The sequence below is a fragment of the Lutjanus erythropterus genome, chromosome 15 (genome assembly GCF_056507025.1).
Source record: "Lutjanus erythropterus isolate fLutEry1 chromosome 15, fLutEry1.hap2, whole genome shotgun sequence".
Taxonomy (NCBI): Eukaryota; Metazoa; Chordata; class Actinopteri; order Lutjaniformes; family Lutjanidae; genus Lutjanus; species Lutjanus erythropterus.
Genome location: NC_139331.1, coordinates 33873911 through 33885901, shown reverse-complemented (window position 1 = coordinate 33885901; position 11991 = coordinate 33873911). Strand labels below are relative to the sequence as shown.

General features: G+C 38.3%; 2 protein-coding genes across 2 annotated transcripts; both read right to left on the bottom strand.

Annotated features, from left to right (window-relative positions):
* Positions 1–2794: 2794 nt before the first annotated feature.
* Positions 2795–5566, bottom strand: LOC146314757 (uncharacterized). The gene is made up of 6 exons (XM_084737091.1): positions 5539–5566; positions 4059–4373; positions 3335–3670; positions 3073–3171; positions 2966–2997; positions 2795–2866 (listed from the first exon to the last, which is right to left on the bottom strand). Exons 1-6 carry the CDS (start codon positions 5564–5566, stop codon positions 2795–2797), a joined length of 882 nt encoding a protein of 293 aa, XP_084593217.1.
* A 2248-nt stretch (positions 5567–7814) lies between these two features.
* LOC146314756 (uncharacterized) lies at positions 7815–11555 on the bottom strand. The gene is made up of 4 exons (XM_084736985.1): positions 10836–11555; positions 9163–9480; positions 8184–8519; positions 7815–8076 (listed from the first exon to the last, which is right to left on the bottom strand). The coding sequence occupies exons 1-4, from the start codon at positions 10942–10944 to the stop codon at positions 7952–7954; spliced, it is 888 nt and encodes a 295-aa protein (XP_084593111.1). The 5' UTR covers positions 10945–11555; the 3' UTR covers positions 7815–7951.
* Between the last annotated feature and the right edge of the window lie 436 nt (positions 11556–11991).

Below are 11991 nucleotides of genomic sequence, written 5' to 3'. Positions count from 1 at the left end.
GGAAGGCAAGGAGGGTAATCAGGGGCAGGTGAGTAAGTGGCCTCAGGTGTGGTTGATGAGAGGCGGGAAAACACAGGAAACTGAAAAGACACAAGAGGTAGGGTTACAAAATAAAACAGGAAATGACATGATGAAAACCCGAATGTTACAGTTTGTCACTGCGCTGCGTTATTGTAAACCATGATGAACACTGTCTCTCCTCTGATGTCTCTCCTCTGATGTCTCTCCTCTGTCTCTCCTCTGATGTCTCTCCTCTGATGTTGTATGTTGTTATTCAGGTTTGCTGTCTGCTGTAGTCTAAAATGTACTCACTGATGTAAATTGTCAAAATAAAACTGATGTAAATTATCCTGCTGCCTTAATACAAAAACAAGAAAACTGTTCACACTATAGTCATTATATAGACTGACCATCGACAATTATTGCTTCTAGTGTGTTTTGACCTTATGGTGATAACAAGGAATCATTTCTTAAGATGTGGAACCGCAGCCTTGATTATTTACCTTCACACTCTTTTGAAAGGCTAGTTACACTTTGGTGGAAGCAAATTATGCCTAATGCCACATAAAACAGTATCTAATATTAATTAAATAACTTTTCCTCTTTCTTTCAATCATATTTCTTGAAACAGGAATAACTTATCTTAATTACCCTTTGTTGTGTGCACTGGGGTGGGTGGGGCCTGACTGACTGTAAAAAATGTAAATATTTTATCTTCACACGTGAGTCTTTTATTCTGAAAATAATAAAAACATGGTTAAAAAAAAGTTTGAATTTCATTGTCTTTGTAGATTTCTCCTCACAGTCCAAAGGCAACTTGTTCAGATAAACAGGTATTTAAAAATTAAGATATTTGCAATTCAATTATGAAGTGATTTAAAAAATATACATTATTCTCCCCATCGTGATATCTTTGAAAAGAAATGAAAATCTACCAGAAACACCAGCAAGGACAGGAGGAGGAAGACAAGAGTGACGTCCCATCTGTCACAGCTGCAGTGCGCCCCCATGTGGTCAAATTTGTTGCTTCATGTACACAGTATGTTAATGACAGTTTATTGTAACAGAGCGTATAATATTACCTGAGATACATTATGCTGCAGCATAACACAAATGTTCTACAATAAGACTATTTTATTTGACCATGAACACCTCTTTACAATTTGATATTTTTCCTGACTCACTCAAATCTGTGACTGATAAACCACTTCTAAAGTGTCGCACTCTTAAGAGAGCTATTATTAATAACTACTGACCGATTTCTAATCTAAGAACCTAAAAGATCCTCAGTATTTTACAACACATTCATCTGGCTTTCACCTAAATCATAGTACAGAAACAGCCTTGGTCAAAGTTACTCATGAGTTAAGAATAAACAGCGACCATGGTAAGAGTTTCTATTTCATCTGACATTATTGATCATGATATTTTAATGTAGAGACTTGAGAGGTGGTCTGGGTCGACCCTGGACTGGTTTTTATCACACCTCAAAAGATGTGATTTTAGTGTTCGTCTTGGGAATTTCATCTCCTGTGGTGTTCCTCAGGGGTCAGTTTTAGGCCCATTATTCTTTAATCTATACTTATTGACTCTGGAAGAACTTCTCCAGAAGCACATGTGAATAATGTCACATGCAGGGTTTTTATATATTCTGAAAGTCTTGTTTATGTTTTTGAATATGTAAGTTTTAAATGATTGTGATGATTTTTAAAATTGAATTCCCTCTTTAAGTGAAACTCTTCAGCAGCCAATCTGCTTTTAACTACATGTTCAGATACTTACAGCCTAACCAAAGCTTTTAATACACAAATTAAATTGTTGTTGCTTGAAAACCCACAAGATGGCGCTGATGTTCTTTCGTGGCTCCACGTCTCAGTGACAGACTGTAGTTACAACATAGTGTACCTCAGGAAATACATGTACATAGAACATGCACATTAGAGAGTAGAAGATGACCTTTATTTTGAAAAGAAAAAACACTTTCCTGAAAGCTTTACTTCATAATATTTTTATATATCTTGAATTATCACCTGGCGCCTGATTTTTGTGTTTTCCTTCACATGAACAAACACATCACCACTATGAACTGAGGCAGAAAAGGCAGACATTGGTGCATAAAAAGTCACCAAAATGACACTAAAGTTTCCAGAGGGAAGACTTAATATGTGTACCCCTCAGTGTTGAAACAAAACATATGACCTTCAGACAGGATATCTGAACAGAGGGAAGTGTCAGTATGAGTCAGTTAATTAATAATATGTGATCAACATTTTAAATCATTGTCAAGTAGCATTAAAAAGGTCTTTAAAAAGTCTCCAGTTTAACTTGATGAACCCTGGAGGTACTCTGTAATAGTTAGACACTCAGGCTGAACATATAAACTGATGGTTAATAGAACACAAGACTAATAACACAAGAAAAATTAAACTGTGACTGATAATAAAAGAAAATGTTCAGCTCAACAGAAATAAAACAGAGAACAACAGCAGTATAATCATTTAAAGCTTAATTAATCTTTTATTTGATTTATTTTGAAGCAGAAAAACCAGCATCACATCACATCATCATCATAAATCTAATCCCAACATTAACTTATCTTTTAGCTCCGTTTTGGTCTCCACAACTCAACAATTTGTCTCAAACTGTGTCCATCTCTTTGAACAGGTACTTTAGACTAGAGTTCATCATTATTATAATTATTATTTAAAGTCACTGTAACTCAAAGCTTCGATTACTCGTGACTGTGCTCATATTTGACTTTCTGGTGAATCGACGTCGTTGTGGAAGTTGTGGATCAGTGCAGTCTAACAGCAGCTGGACCTGCTTCTACATTTTCATAATTGACCTCGTCGCCATCCTTCTGCACCTGTGAAACACAAAAACACCATAAATGAGATTCAGAAAATCCTCATGGCAACAACCTTTAATTTTCAAAATCATAGTAGTTGTTTGCTTTTTTACTCACATTGTTGCCTTTATCACAGGGTTTAGTTTTCACTGGGGAAAAATGAAGTTGCATTAATATTCTGACCATATGATACTTATACAAAATGATGCTCTGAATTTCCTCACTTCTGTCTCTGAAGAGAAGAACAGTGATCACAATGATGAGGATCAGTCCTGTGATCCTCAGAGCCAACATGATGCTGCTCAGAGGCCAATCTGTGGAACCTGTTCAGCATGATTTAGAAGAAAATAACATCAGTTATCCAACATGTACAATATTTAATCCACTGCAGAACAAAATAACAGTAGTTTAGAGTAGAACATCACATCAGAAATATTTATACCAACAGGAAAAACTGTGTATCAGGTGTGCTGCAGATTATTTTACCTGAGTTAGATTTTCCTTGCTGATCGTCCCTTGTGTCACCTGTGAAGACAGGTGTGTAGTCAGTCTCCACCTTTACAGTGTTCCCCCTGTCAACAAACTGGCAGGTGTATGTCCTGTTGTTCCCACTCTGACGCCTCACAGTGAGATAAGAGATGCAGTTTATCGCTCTGAGGAACTTGTACCCGACACCTTCACCATCCAGCACAGTTCCTGTCTCATCCACCCAGCGGATGCTGTTCTGTTGACAAGGACCAAAATCATTCTGTCTCAGCAGAGAGCAGACTAATGTGACTTCACCGTCCCTCTCTGGATCAGCATCTGGTGTAGATGGAGAGACTGAGAGAAAACAAGTAATAACTGTTAACTCAGCATAAAAGACCCCGACAAGTTTCTATTCATCTTCCGTCATCACTGTTTATTGAGTTCAAATATGACAGTGAGCTGAACCAAGTGGAATTAAAACCTTTCAGTGGCAATGAGTTCGTAAAATGAAAAAAGGAAACTTGTAAGGAATATTTATCAGCCAACCACTGGAGGAGGTGTACGGTGCATGAAGAAGGATACAAATGAACACATGCACTTGCACACCTTGCAAGCCGAGGCATGGTGCACAGCAAAAGGGTGTATGGCTGGAATGCAGTTGAGTTTGGCACAATGCAACATTTTTGTCCCCAAAAAACACATAAATTCCCTCTTGATTATCTGATAAATTGATGAGACTTACCAGTGAGGAGACTTAGGTGTACATGTGCATCCAGATCGGTGTTTCTCCCTTGCCGACAGGTGTAGCGACCAAAATCCTCAGCAGTGATATTGTTAATGACCAAAGAGCAGTCAGAGTCCAGACTCAGCCTGTCAGCTCGGACTGAGCTCTTCTGAACTTTTCCTTCCTTAACAACAAATAAAGTCAGAGACGGGTCTCTGCTGTAAATCCATGAAACGATGGAGCATGTTGTGTTGGGGACTGACGCTCTGCCACAGGACAGAGTGACATCATGTCCAGGACTGTTGTAGAGATAGACGAATTCTCTACTGATGCCTGCTGGAGAAAAAAGAACATGTTCTGTAAGAAAAGACACATTACATATAAAATCATCTGCATGGACTCTAAACATTGAACATGAGGATTTTACTAAAAATAAAAATCTGAGTAATCCCAGTTATCAGTTCAGTGTGTAAGATTAACGTGGATCTATTGGCAGAATATGGCAGAAATGGAATATAACAGTGATAATTATGTTTTCCTTTGTGTAAAATCCCCTGAAAATAAGAATTCTGTGCTTTTGTTACCTTAGACTGAGCCTTTTTTATCTGCAGAGGGCCGAGGTCCTCTTACATGGAGGCTGACGTTTTCCAAACAAAGCTATTCTTAAAAATCATCACCCACAACCCTCCAGATGTTCACCTGCCTTGTTATTTTCTCATTATTTTTGCTGTGTTTAGGACTTTTTACTGATTAAAAATTAGAGATGGACCGATTCCAATTTTCTTGTCCGATTCCGATTTCTGATTTTTTAAGGGCCTGACCTGCCAATTCCAATTTGTTCGATTCCGATTTTCACTCTTTTTAAGAACTATAATTGGCAGCATTCACAAACATCTTTGCAGCTTTTCTTGCAAAGTTAAATCGGATGTTCATCATAAAACAATGACTGTTAGAAAATTATTAAATACTATTTCACAGTTCTCCAGGTTTCAGCCAGGCCTTATTATATGATTATATTAAGATTATATATTAGGGGGAACATGATCTTGCGACTTCATGTGATCTCATGTGAAAGCAGATGTGAACAAACCGGAGACTCATGCGGTGTAACAGTTTGCTTTAGTAAAACTTTGCAGTGAGAAAACAAGCAGCAGAAGTTAAACGAGTCTGGATGAGAAAAAGTTTGAGGAGACGCATGAACACAGGTTGTTTATTCCTCAGCCAGAACAGGAGGTGAGATTTTAACTGTTCCTCTGTGAACAGCAGTTGGCTAACATTAGCATGAAGGGCTAGAAAGTTTACGGCCGTTCTGCAATCTGCCACTAACACCGACTTCATGCAAGCATGTGTCATGCAAGTGTGTGTGTGGCTGTGATGAGTGCTTTTGTAGGTGTTACGTCAGGTTAGTGTGGTTAGTGTGTGCTGCGCGCATGATGTAACACTGTGCAGAACACATGTGTGAATATGACGGGCACAGAATCAGATATGTGGCGCTGACCGGCTGGCCACCAGTCAGGACCGTTCATGCTGAAAACTGGTTCCAGTCTCTGGCCGATCGATCAGAGCATCCCTACCCAAAAAAAGTCAGTGTTTGACATCCTGGGAATGAAACTTAATAATCAACTATCTATTAGGGGTGAAATCCTGCATATTCTAGAAACCAAAGAACACAGAGAGCAAAGAGTCTGTTTGGTCATTACTTGTCATCTGCAGATGACGAAGGCCAGAAAGCTTGACACAGCTTGTAAAAGTGTCTTATAAAGCAGAAGAATACTGGCTTGATCATCTAATAATGATGCAAAATTCTAGAATAAGCATAAGAAATAAGCGCTTTACCTTCAAACTGAAGTGCAAAAATAAGGATTAACTCCAGTCGAGACATTTTGTGTCCGTTCTGTGTCGGCAGGCGGACGTTGTGTAAGGCTTTTCTTCTCTACTGCAGATCTGTACATGATGCTTTTCCGCTTTGTGGTTGAATTACTCTGCAAAGATAATTTAAGAAACAGCAGCATCCACCTCCTACTGCGCAGCCTTACAACACTTCTGCTTTCCAGACACTTGTTGTTTGTTGTGTTGGTTTATAAAGTACAGAGAAATGACATTTTACGAGTATTTTATATAATTTGTGAACAGAATGACTCAAATAGAACTAATACAATGTTATAAATGATTGAACATGCATTTAATGTGACTTGACTGAACAGAGAAACAGCTCATACTTCACTGATGCTCCAGGAAATGATTAGACTTCCTCAAAACGTACAAGATATGAATGTATATTAATAGACACTAATGATAAAGATGAAATCAATATATCTTTTTAACTGGAATAATCTAATATTTATTTCTGCAGAACATGAAGATGTTGCTCACAGTACAGAGTAATGAAAATGGTTTGGGGAGAACGAGACTCCAGGTGTTTTGACGCCTGCATTGTTTGGTCCGGTTAAAATGGACCGCGGCTCATTTGCCTGCTTCGTGTGGTTTGTTTGGGCTGGTCACTGCAAGTCACTGCAGGTCAGCGAGGTCAGGTCAGGTCAGCCAACACACACACAGGTGTGCAGTGTACTGTAGGCAGCAAGACGCCTCCTTTTCATCCTGTTTCTATCTCTTAGCCTTAATTCATAACATGTTGCAATTTGCTCAGTAATGCTTAGATTTGGTTGTTTCTATATGGTTGTTTATTTGAGCTTGAACTGAAACAGAACTAAATTGCAAAAAGGTTTAATTGCACTCTTTTGGTCCGGACCAGATGAGCCGAGCTGCAGATGTGAAAACACCCCAAGGCTCAATCACTCTTTCTTTCATTGCATACTGCCCACTGAATTAATTATTAAATACAGAAATTTCCTGAATTTTTATGTATAATAATTTTATTTGTAGAGCCCTTTTCAAGCAATAAACACAAAGTGCTTTCCAGTGTCAAAAAAATAAAAACATTCCTCTTCCATCACAGTTGGTTTTGTGGTTTGTGATGATTTACAGACTCAGTTTGATGAGTTGATTAGTTGGATGACATATTTCTGCTTTTACATCTGTCCCAGTTGAGAACGGGTACTGTGATTGGTTTCCTTCTGTGAGGAACACAGCATGTGACCTATCGCATTCGCAGAAAAGAAGAAACAGCAACAGCTGACAGCTACGCTTCGCCTAAAAGTAACGAGTAACGACAACTTTCCTAGAAATGTAGTGGTGTCTATTTGTCTTTGAAATGTAGTGAACTGAAAGTTACAACTTTCCCCCAAAATAATACTCAATTAAAGTACAGATACTCAAGTAAATGTACTTTGTTACTGTCCATCACTGAAAATGGCACTACAACAGCTGCTTTCCCTGACCAATATCAGTACATTTTATACTTTACATATGTGCTTTACCAAGCTAAGTTTGAACTCACACACTGCAGGTGCAACAGGCTGCAGCAGCTGTTTGTTCCACTCTGCAGCTACATGTTTTCACATGTAACAGACTGATATCCACTCTTGTTGTTGACAGAAAAGTGACATTTTTGTGGATGTAAAAAAAGCAAACAATGTCCTAAACATCAAGTCATTGTAACTCAAAGCTTCGATCACTCGTCACTTTGCTCATATTTGACTTTCTGGTGAATCGACGTCGGTGTGGAAGTTGTGGATCAGTGCAGTCTAACAGCAGCTGGACCTGCTTCTACATTTTCATAATTGACCTCGTCGCCATCCTTCTGCACCTGTGAAACATAAAAACACAATAAATGAGATTCTGAAAATCCTCCGTGGTAACAGAAGTAACAAAGTTACATCTTTAATTTTCAAAATCACGAGGTATATTTTACTCACTTTGTTGTCATTATCAGAGGGTTTAGCTTTCACTGGCGGGAAAAAACAAAACAGTTGCATTAATATTCTGACAGTGTGATACTTATGAATCTTCTACTAAATGATGCTCTGAATTTCCTCACTTCTATCTCTGAAGAGAAGAACAGTGATCACAATGATGAGGATCAGTCCTGTGATCCTCAGAGCCAACATGATGCTGCTCAGAGGCCAATCTGTGGAACCTGTTCAGCATGATTTAGAAGAAAATAAAATCAGTTATCAAATATGTACAATATTTAATCCGCTGCAGAGCAAAATAACTTAGCAAGTGTGCTGCAGATTATCTGACCTGAATTAGATTTTCCTGGCTGATCGTCTCTTTTGTCATCTTTGAAGACAGGCGGGTAGTCAGCCTCTATCTTTACATTGTTGTCTTTATCAGTAAACTGACAGGTGTATGTCCTGTTGTCGCCTCTCTGATGCTTCACACTGAGAAAAGAGTCACAGCTGTTCTGTCTGAGGAACTTGTACCCGACACCTTCACCATCGAGCACAGTTCCTGTCTCGTCCACCCAGCGGATGATGTTCTGTTGACAGTGATTGATTTCACTGTATGTCAACAGAGAGCAGACTAATGTGACTTCACCGTCCCTCTCTGGATCAGCATCTGGAGGAGATGGAGAGACTGAGAGAAAACAAATTACTGTTAACTCAACATGAAAACTGTTAGAGCAGCTTCACTACAAAACACTGACAAGTTTCTATTCATCGTCTGTCATCACTGGTTCACTGAGTTTAAGCTGAACCAATTAAAACCATTCAGTGGCATTTTAACAAGTCAAAAAAATGTAAACTGGAGGAGGGGTACTTTTTCATGATGAACCAGCAGAAGCTCTGCAGTCAACACGGGCCAATCAGATTGACTCCTCTGTTTCATTGAGCCGTCCACTACACCTACACTTGCCCACTATGAGGGTTCTTATGTTAAGGGCCCAAACCCGTGAGGCGTTCAGGTCCATGTGCATATCCTCCGTGAATGGAAGGGGTGTGTTGATTAACCTCAATTAATATGAAGGATACAAATAAACATGTAAACTCATCGCTGTCCACTATAACCAGGAAACTGACAGATTTTACTGACAGACACTTTGCTTGCTCACTGCTTGGCTTTGGGAGACACTTTGGGACAGAGTGGACAGGAAAGGAAGGCTTGGATAACGTGAATGAGGTTGACACAATGCAACATTTTTGTCTCAAAAAACAAATGTAAAAAGTAGAATTCCCTCTCGATAACATGATAAACAAGTTTTCATGCAAATGAGACTCACTTGTGAGAAGACTTAGGTATATATCCACATCCTGGTCAGTGGGACCCTTCTGCCGACAGGTGAAGCGACCGGCATCCTCAGCAGTGATGCTTTTAATGACCAAAGAGCAGTCAGTGTCCAGACTCAGCCTGTCAGCTCGGGCTGAGCTCTTCTCAACTTTTCCTTTCCTAACGTCAAATAAAGTCCGAGATGGTTCTCTGTTGAAAAGCCAGACGGTGTTGGAGCATGTTGTGTCAGAGACTGATGTGTTGCCACAGGGCAGGATGACATGATGTCCAGGTCTGTTGAAGAGAAAGAAGATTTCTGCACTGATGCCTGCTGGAAAGAAAAGACCACATGTTCTGTAAGAAGTAACGTATTGCATGTAAAATCATCTGCATGGACTCTAAATACTGAACATGAGGATTTTATTTCATTCTCCTTAAAGAAACAAAAAAGATTATACAGTTCTGAATTGGGATTTTTTATTATTCATATTTGCAAAGATGTGATGGAGGGAGGGAGTGTGTCACCCTCTAACATCAATAAGTATTTTCTCCTTTGTGTATAATCACCTGAAAATAAAAATTGTGCCATACTTATACACTCTAAACATTTGAATATTCTATCACATGGGTGGAGTTTATACATTTATTAGGCAGAATTTTTCCCAAAGAATTATCAGTTATTACCCACAACCCTCCAGATGTTCACCTGCATTCTTATGTTCTCATTATTTTGCTGTTTTCAGGACACTTTATCAACACATTTTTCACATATTTGACATCCCGGGAATGAAACTCAACAGTCAGCTATGTTTTGGGGGTGTTTGCAAACAGCAACTCAGAAATCCTGCATATTCTACCTTTAAAGAAACCAATGAACACAGAGAGCAAAGACACTATCATGTCATTACTGTTCTTTCTTTGACATCTGCAAGTTTATAAACATGAGAGAAAAAAATAACTGAGAAAGCTTATCGAGGCTTTAAAAAGTTACTTCTAAAGCAGAAAAATACTGGTTCAGTTAAGGTAATTTTTTCTCACAAACCTTCATCTAACACTAACAGTAAATTCTCTGTACTCAAGTACAAGTACTGTGCCGATATCCAACAACTGATTAATCATTAATTATTTATAAGACACAGAACACACATTTATTTCCTCATTTTCAAGTTTTTTTTTTGTTTTGTTTTTTTGTCATTTTTTACACAATTAAGTTTAATTTTCATACATAACAAATGGCTCCGCCAGACAAAACCGCCAGTCTATTGATTAAATATCAATGAATACATTTTTAATTTGTTAAATTGTTAACAGCTAATGATTACTCATTAATGTCTTTACTCCAAATGTGTGCTGCTGCAGAATTTAGTTTTGTTTTTCATTTTGTATCTCCTGGTTTTCATTGGCCCGTTTGTGATCAGATCACCTGATTGGTTTCAGGTTTGGATATTAATTCAAATTGTACTCAGCACTCAATTTTAAAAGTAACTAAGTAGATTACACCTTGTAATGAATACTTAAATATGGGTTAAAGTACAGACTAGAAAATCTACTCTTAAAAGTCTACGTACCACCCCCCCCCCCCCCCAAAAAAAAAACAACACATAATTACAGTAATTTGAGTATTTGTAATTAGTTGCTTCCACCCCTGGAAATTATGATCAACTGAATAAGAAATAAGAGCTTTACCTTCAAACTGAAGCACAAAAATAAGGATTAACTCCAGTCGAGACATTTTGTGTCTGTTCTCTGTCAGCAGGCAGACGTTGTGTGAGGTGTTTTTTTTTTCTCTGTACATGGTGATGCTTTGGGAGTGACTTCCTGCGTGGAAATTTCTTAAGAAACATCATTATTCAGCTTTACACCACTTCTGTTTTCCTTCTATACAGACACCATTAATTAAGTGACCTGACCAAACAGAGAGAGAGAGAGCACACTTCGCTGACGCTCCACAAAGTTACTACACTTCCTCAAAAACTACAACACATAGTGGCTGAGTGGCGAGCAAGTGTCCCATGTCCTGAAGCTGTCGGTCCTCTGCAGCGGCCGTGGGTTTCACTCCCACCTGTGGCCCTTTGCCCCAAAATCTCCTGTCATATATTAATCAATTCCATCAGCTAAGGCATAAAAGCCACCCAAAAATATTTGTAAAAAAAATGACGATATTAGCATACATTAATATGTTGTTATTTCAAGATAAGATGCTAAAAAATGCTAAATACATAATAACTTGATCTTCTGAACTGATCTAATGGAAATATTGTAATTTAGGTGATGTCATCAGAAGAGGAAGTGGCTTATGTCCAAATCATAATACAGAAACAGGTTTGGTCAGTCATTCATGGCTTAAAAATAAACAGTGAAAATCGTAGTTTCTGTTTTAGTATTATTGGATCTAAGTGTGGCTTTTGACACGATAAGATATTTTAATGTAAAGACTTGAGAGGTGGGTTGACCAGTGTGGGTCGGCCCTGGACTGTTTTTTTAAGGACGTGATTTTAGTGTTTGTCTTGGAATTTTATCTCCTGTGGTGTTCACCAGGGGATTTCAGGCCCATTACTGTTTAATCTGTACTTATTGCATCTGGGAGAATTTATCCAGAAGCACATGTGAATAAGGTTACATGCAGGGTTTTTATATATTTTGAAATTCATGTTTATGTTCATAAACTTGCATGTTTTCAAGAATTGTGATGTTTTTAGGAAGCCACTGTCTTCAAATCAAAGTCTTCAGCAGCCAATCTGCTTTTAACTTAAAGCTCAGATGCTTACAGACTAATTAAAGATTTTAATACACAGAAATGAAATGCAATGAAGGATGTAAAAACTACATTATATGCAGTACA

Excerpts from the sequence above, each read along its gene's own strand:
- LOC146314756 (XM_084736985.1), bottom strand. The coding sequence starts at position 10,944 with ATGTACAGAGAAAAAAAAAACACCTCACACAACGTCTGCCTGCTGACA. Across the intron at positions 9,481-10,835 it reads TTTTGTGCTTCAGTTTGAAG|CAGGCATCAGTGCAGAAATC; the intron begins GTAAAGCTCTTA and ends TTTTCTTTCCAG. Across the intron at positions 8,520-9,162 it reads ATACCTAAGTCTTCTCACAA|TCTCTCCATCTCCTCCAGAT; the intron begins GTGAGTCTCATT and ends GTTTTCTCTCAG.
- LOC146314757 (XM_084737091.1), bottom strand. The coding sequence starts at position 5,566 with ATGAACGGTCCTGACTGGTGGCCAGCCG. Across the intron at positions 4,374-5,538 it reads TCCTGACTGGTGGCCAGCCG|GCATCAGTAGAGAATTCGTC; the intron begins GTCAGCGCCACA and ends TTTCTCCAGCAG. Across the intron at positions 3,172-3,334 it reads GCAAGGAAAATCTAACTCAG|GTTCCACAGATTGGCCTCTG; the intron begins GTAAAATAATCT and ends CATGCTGAACAG.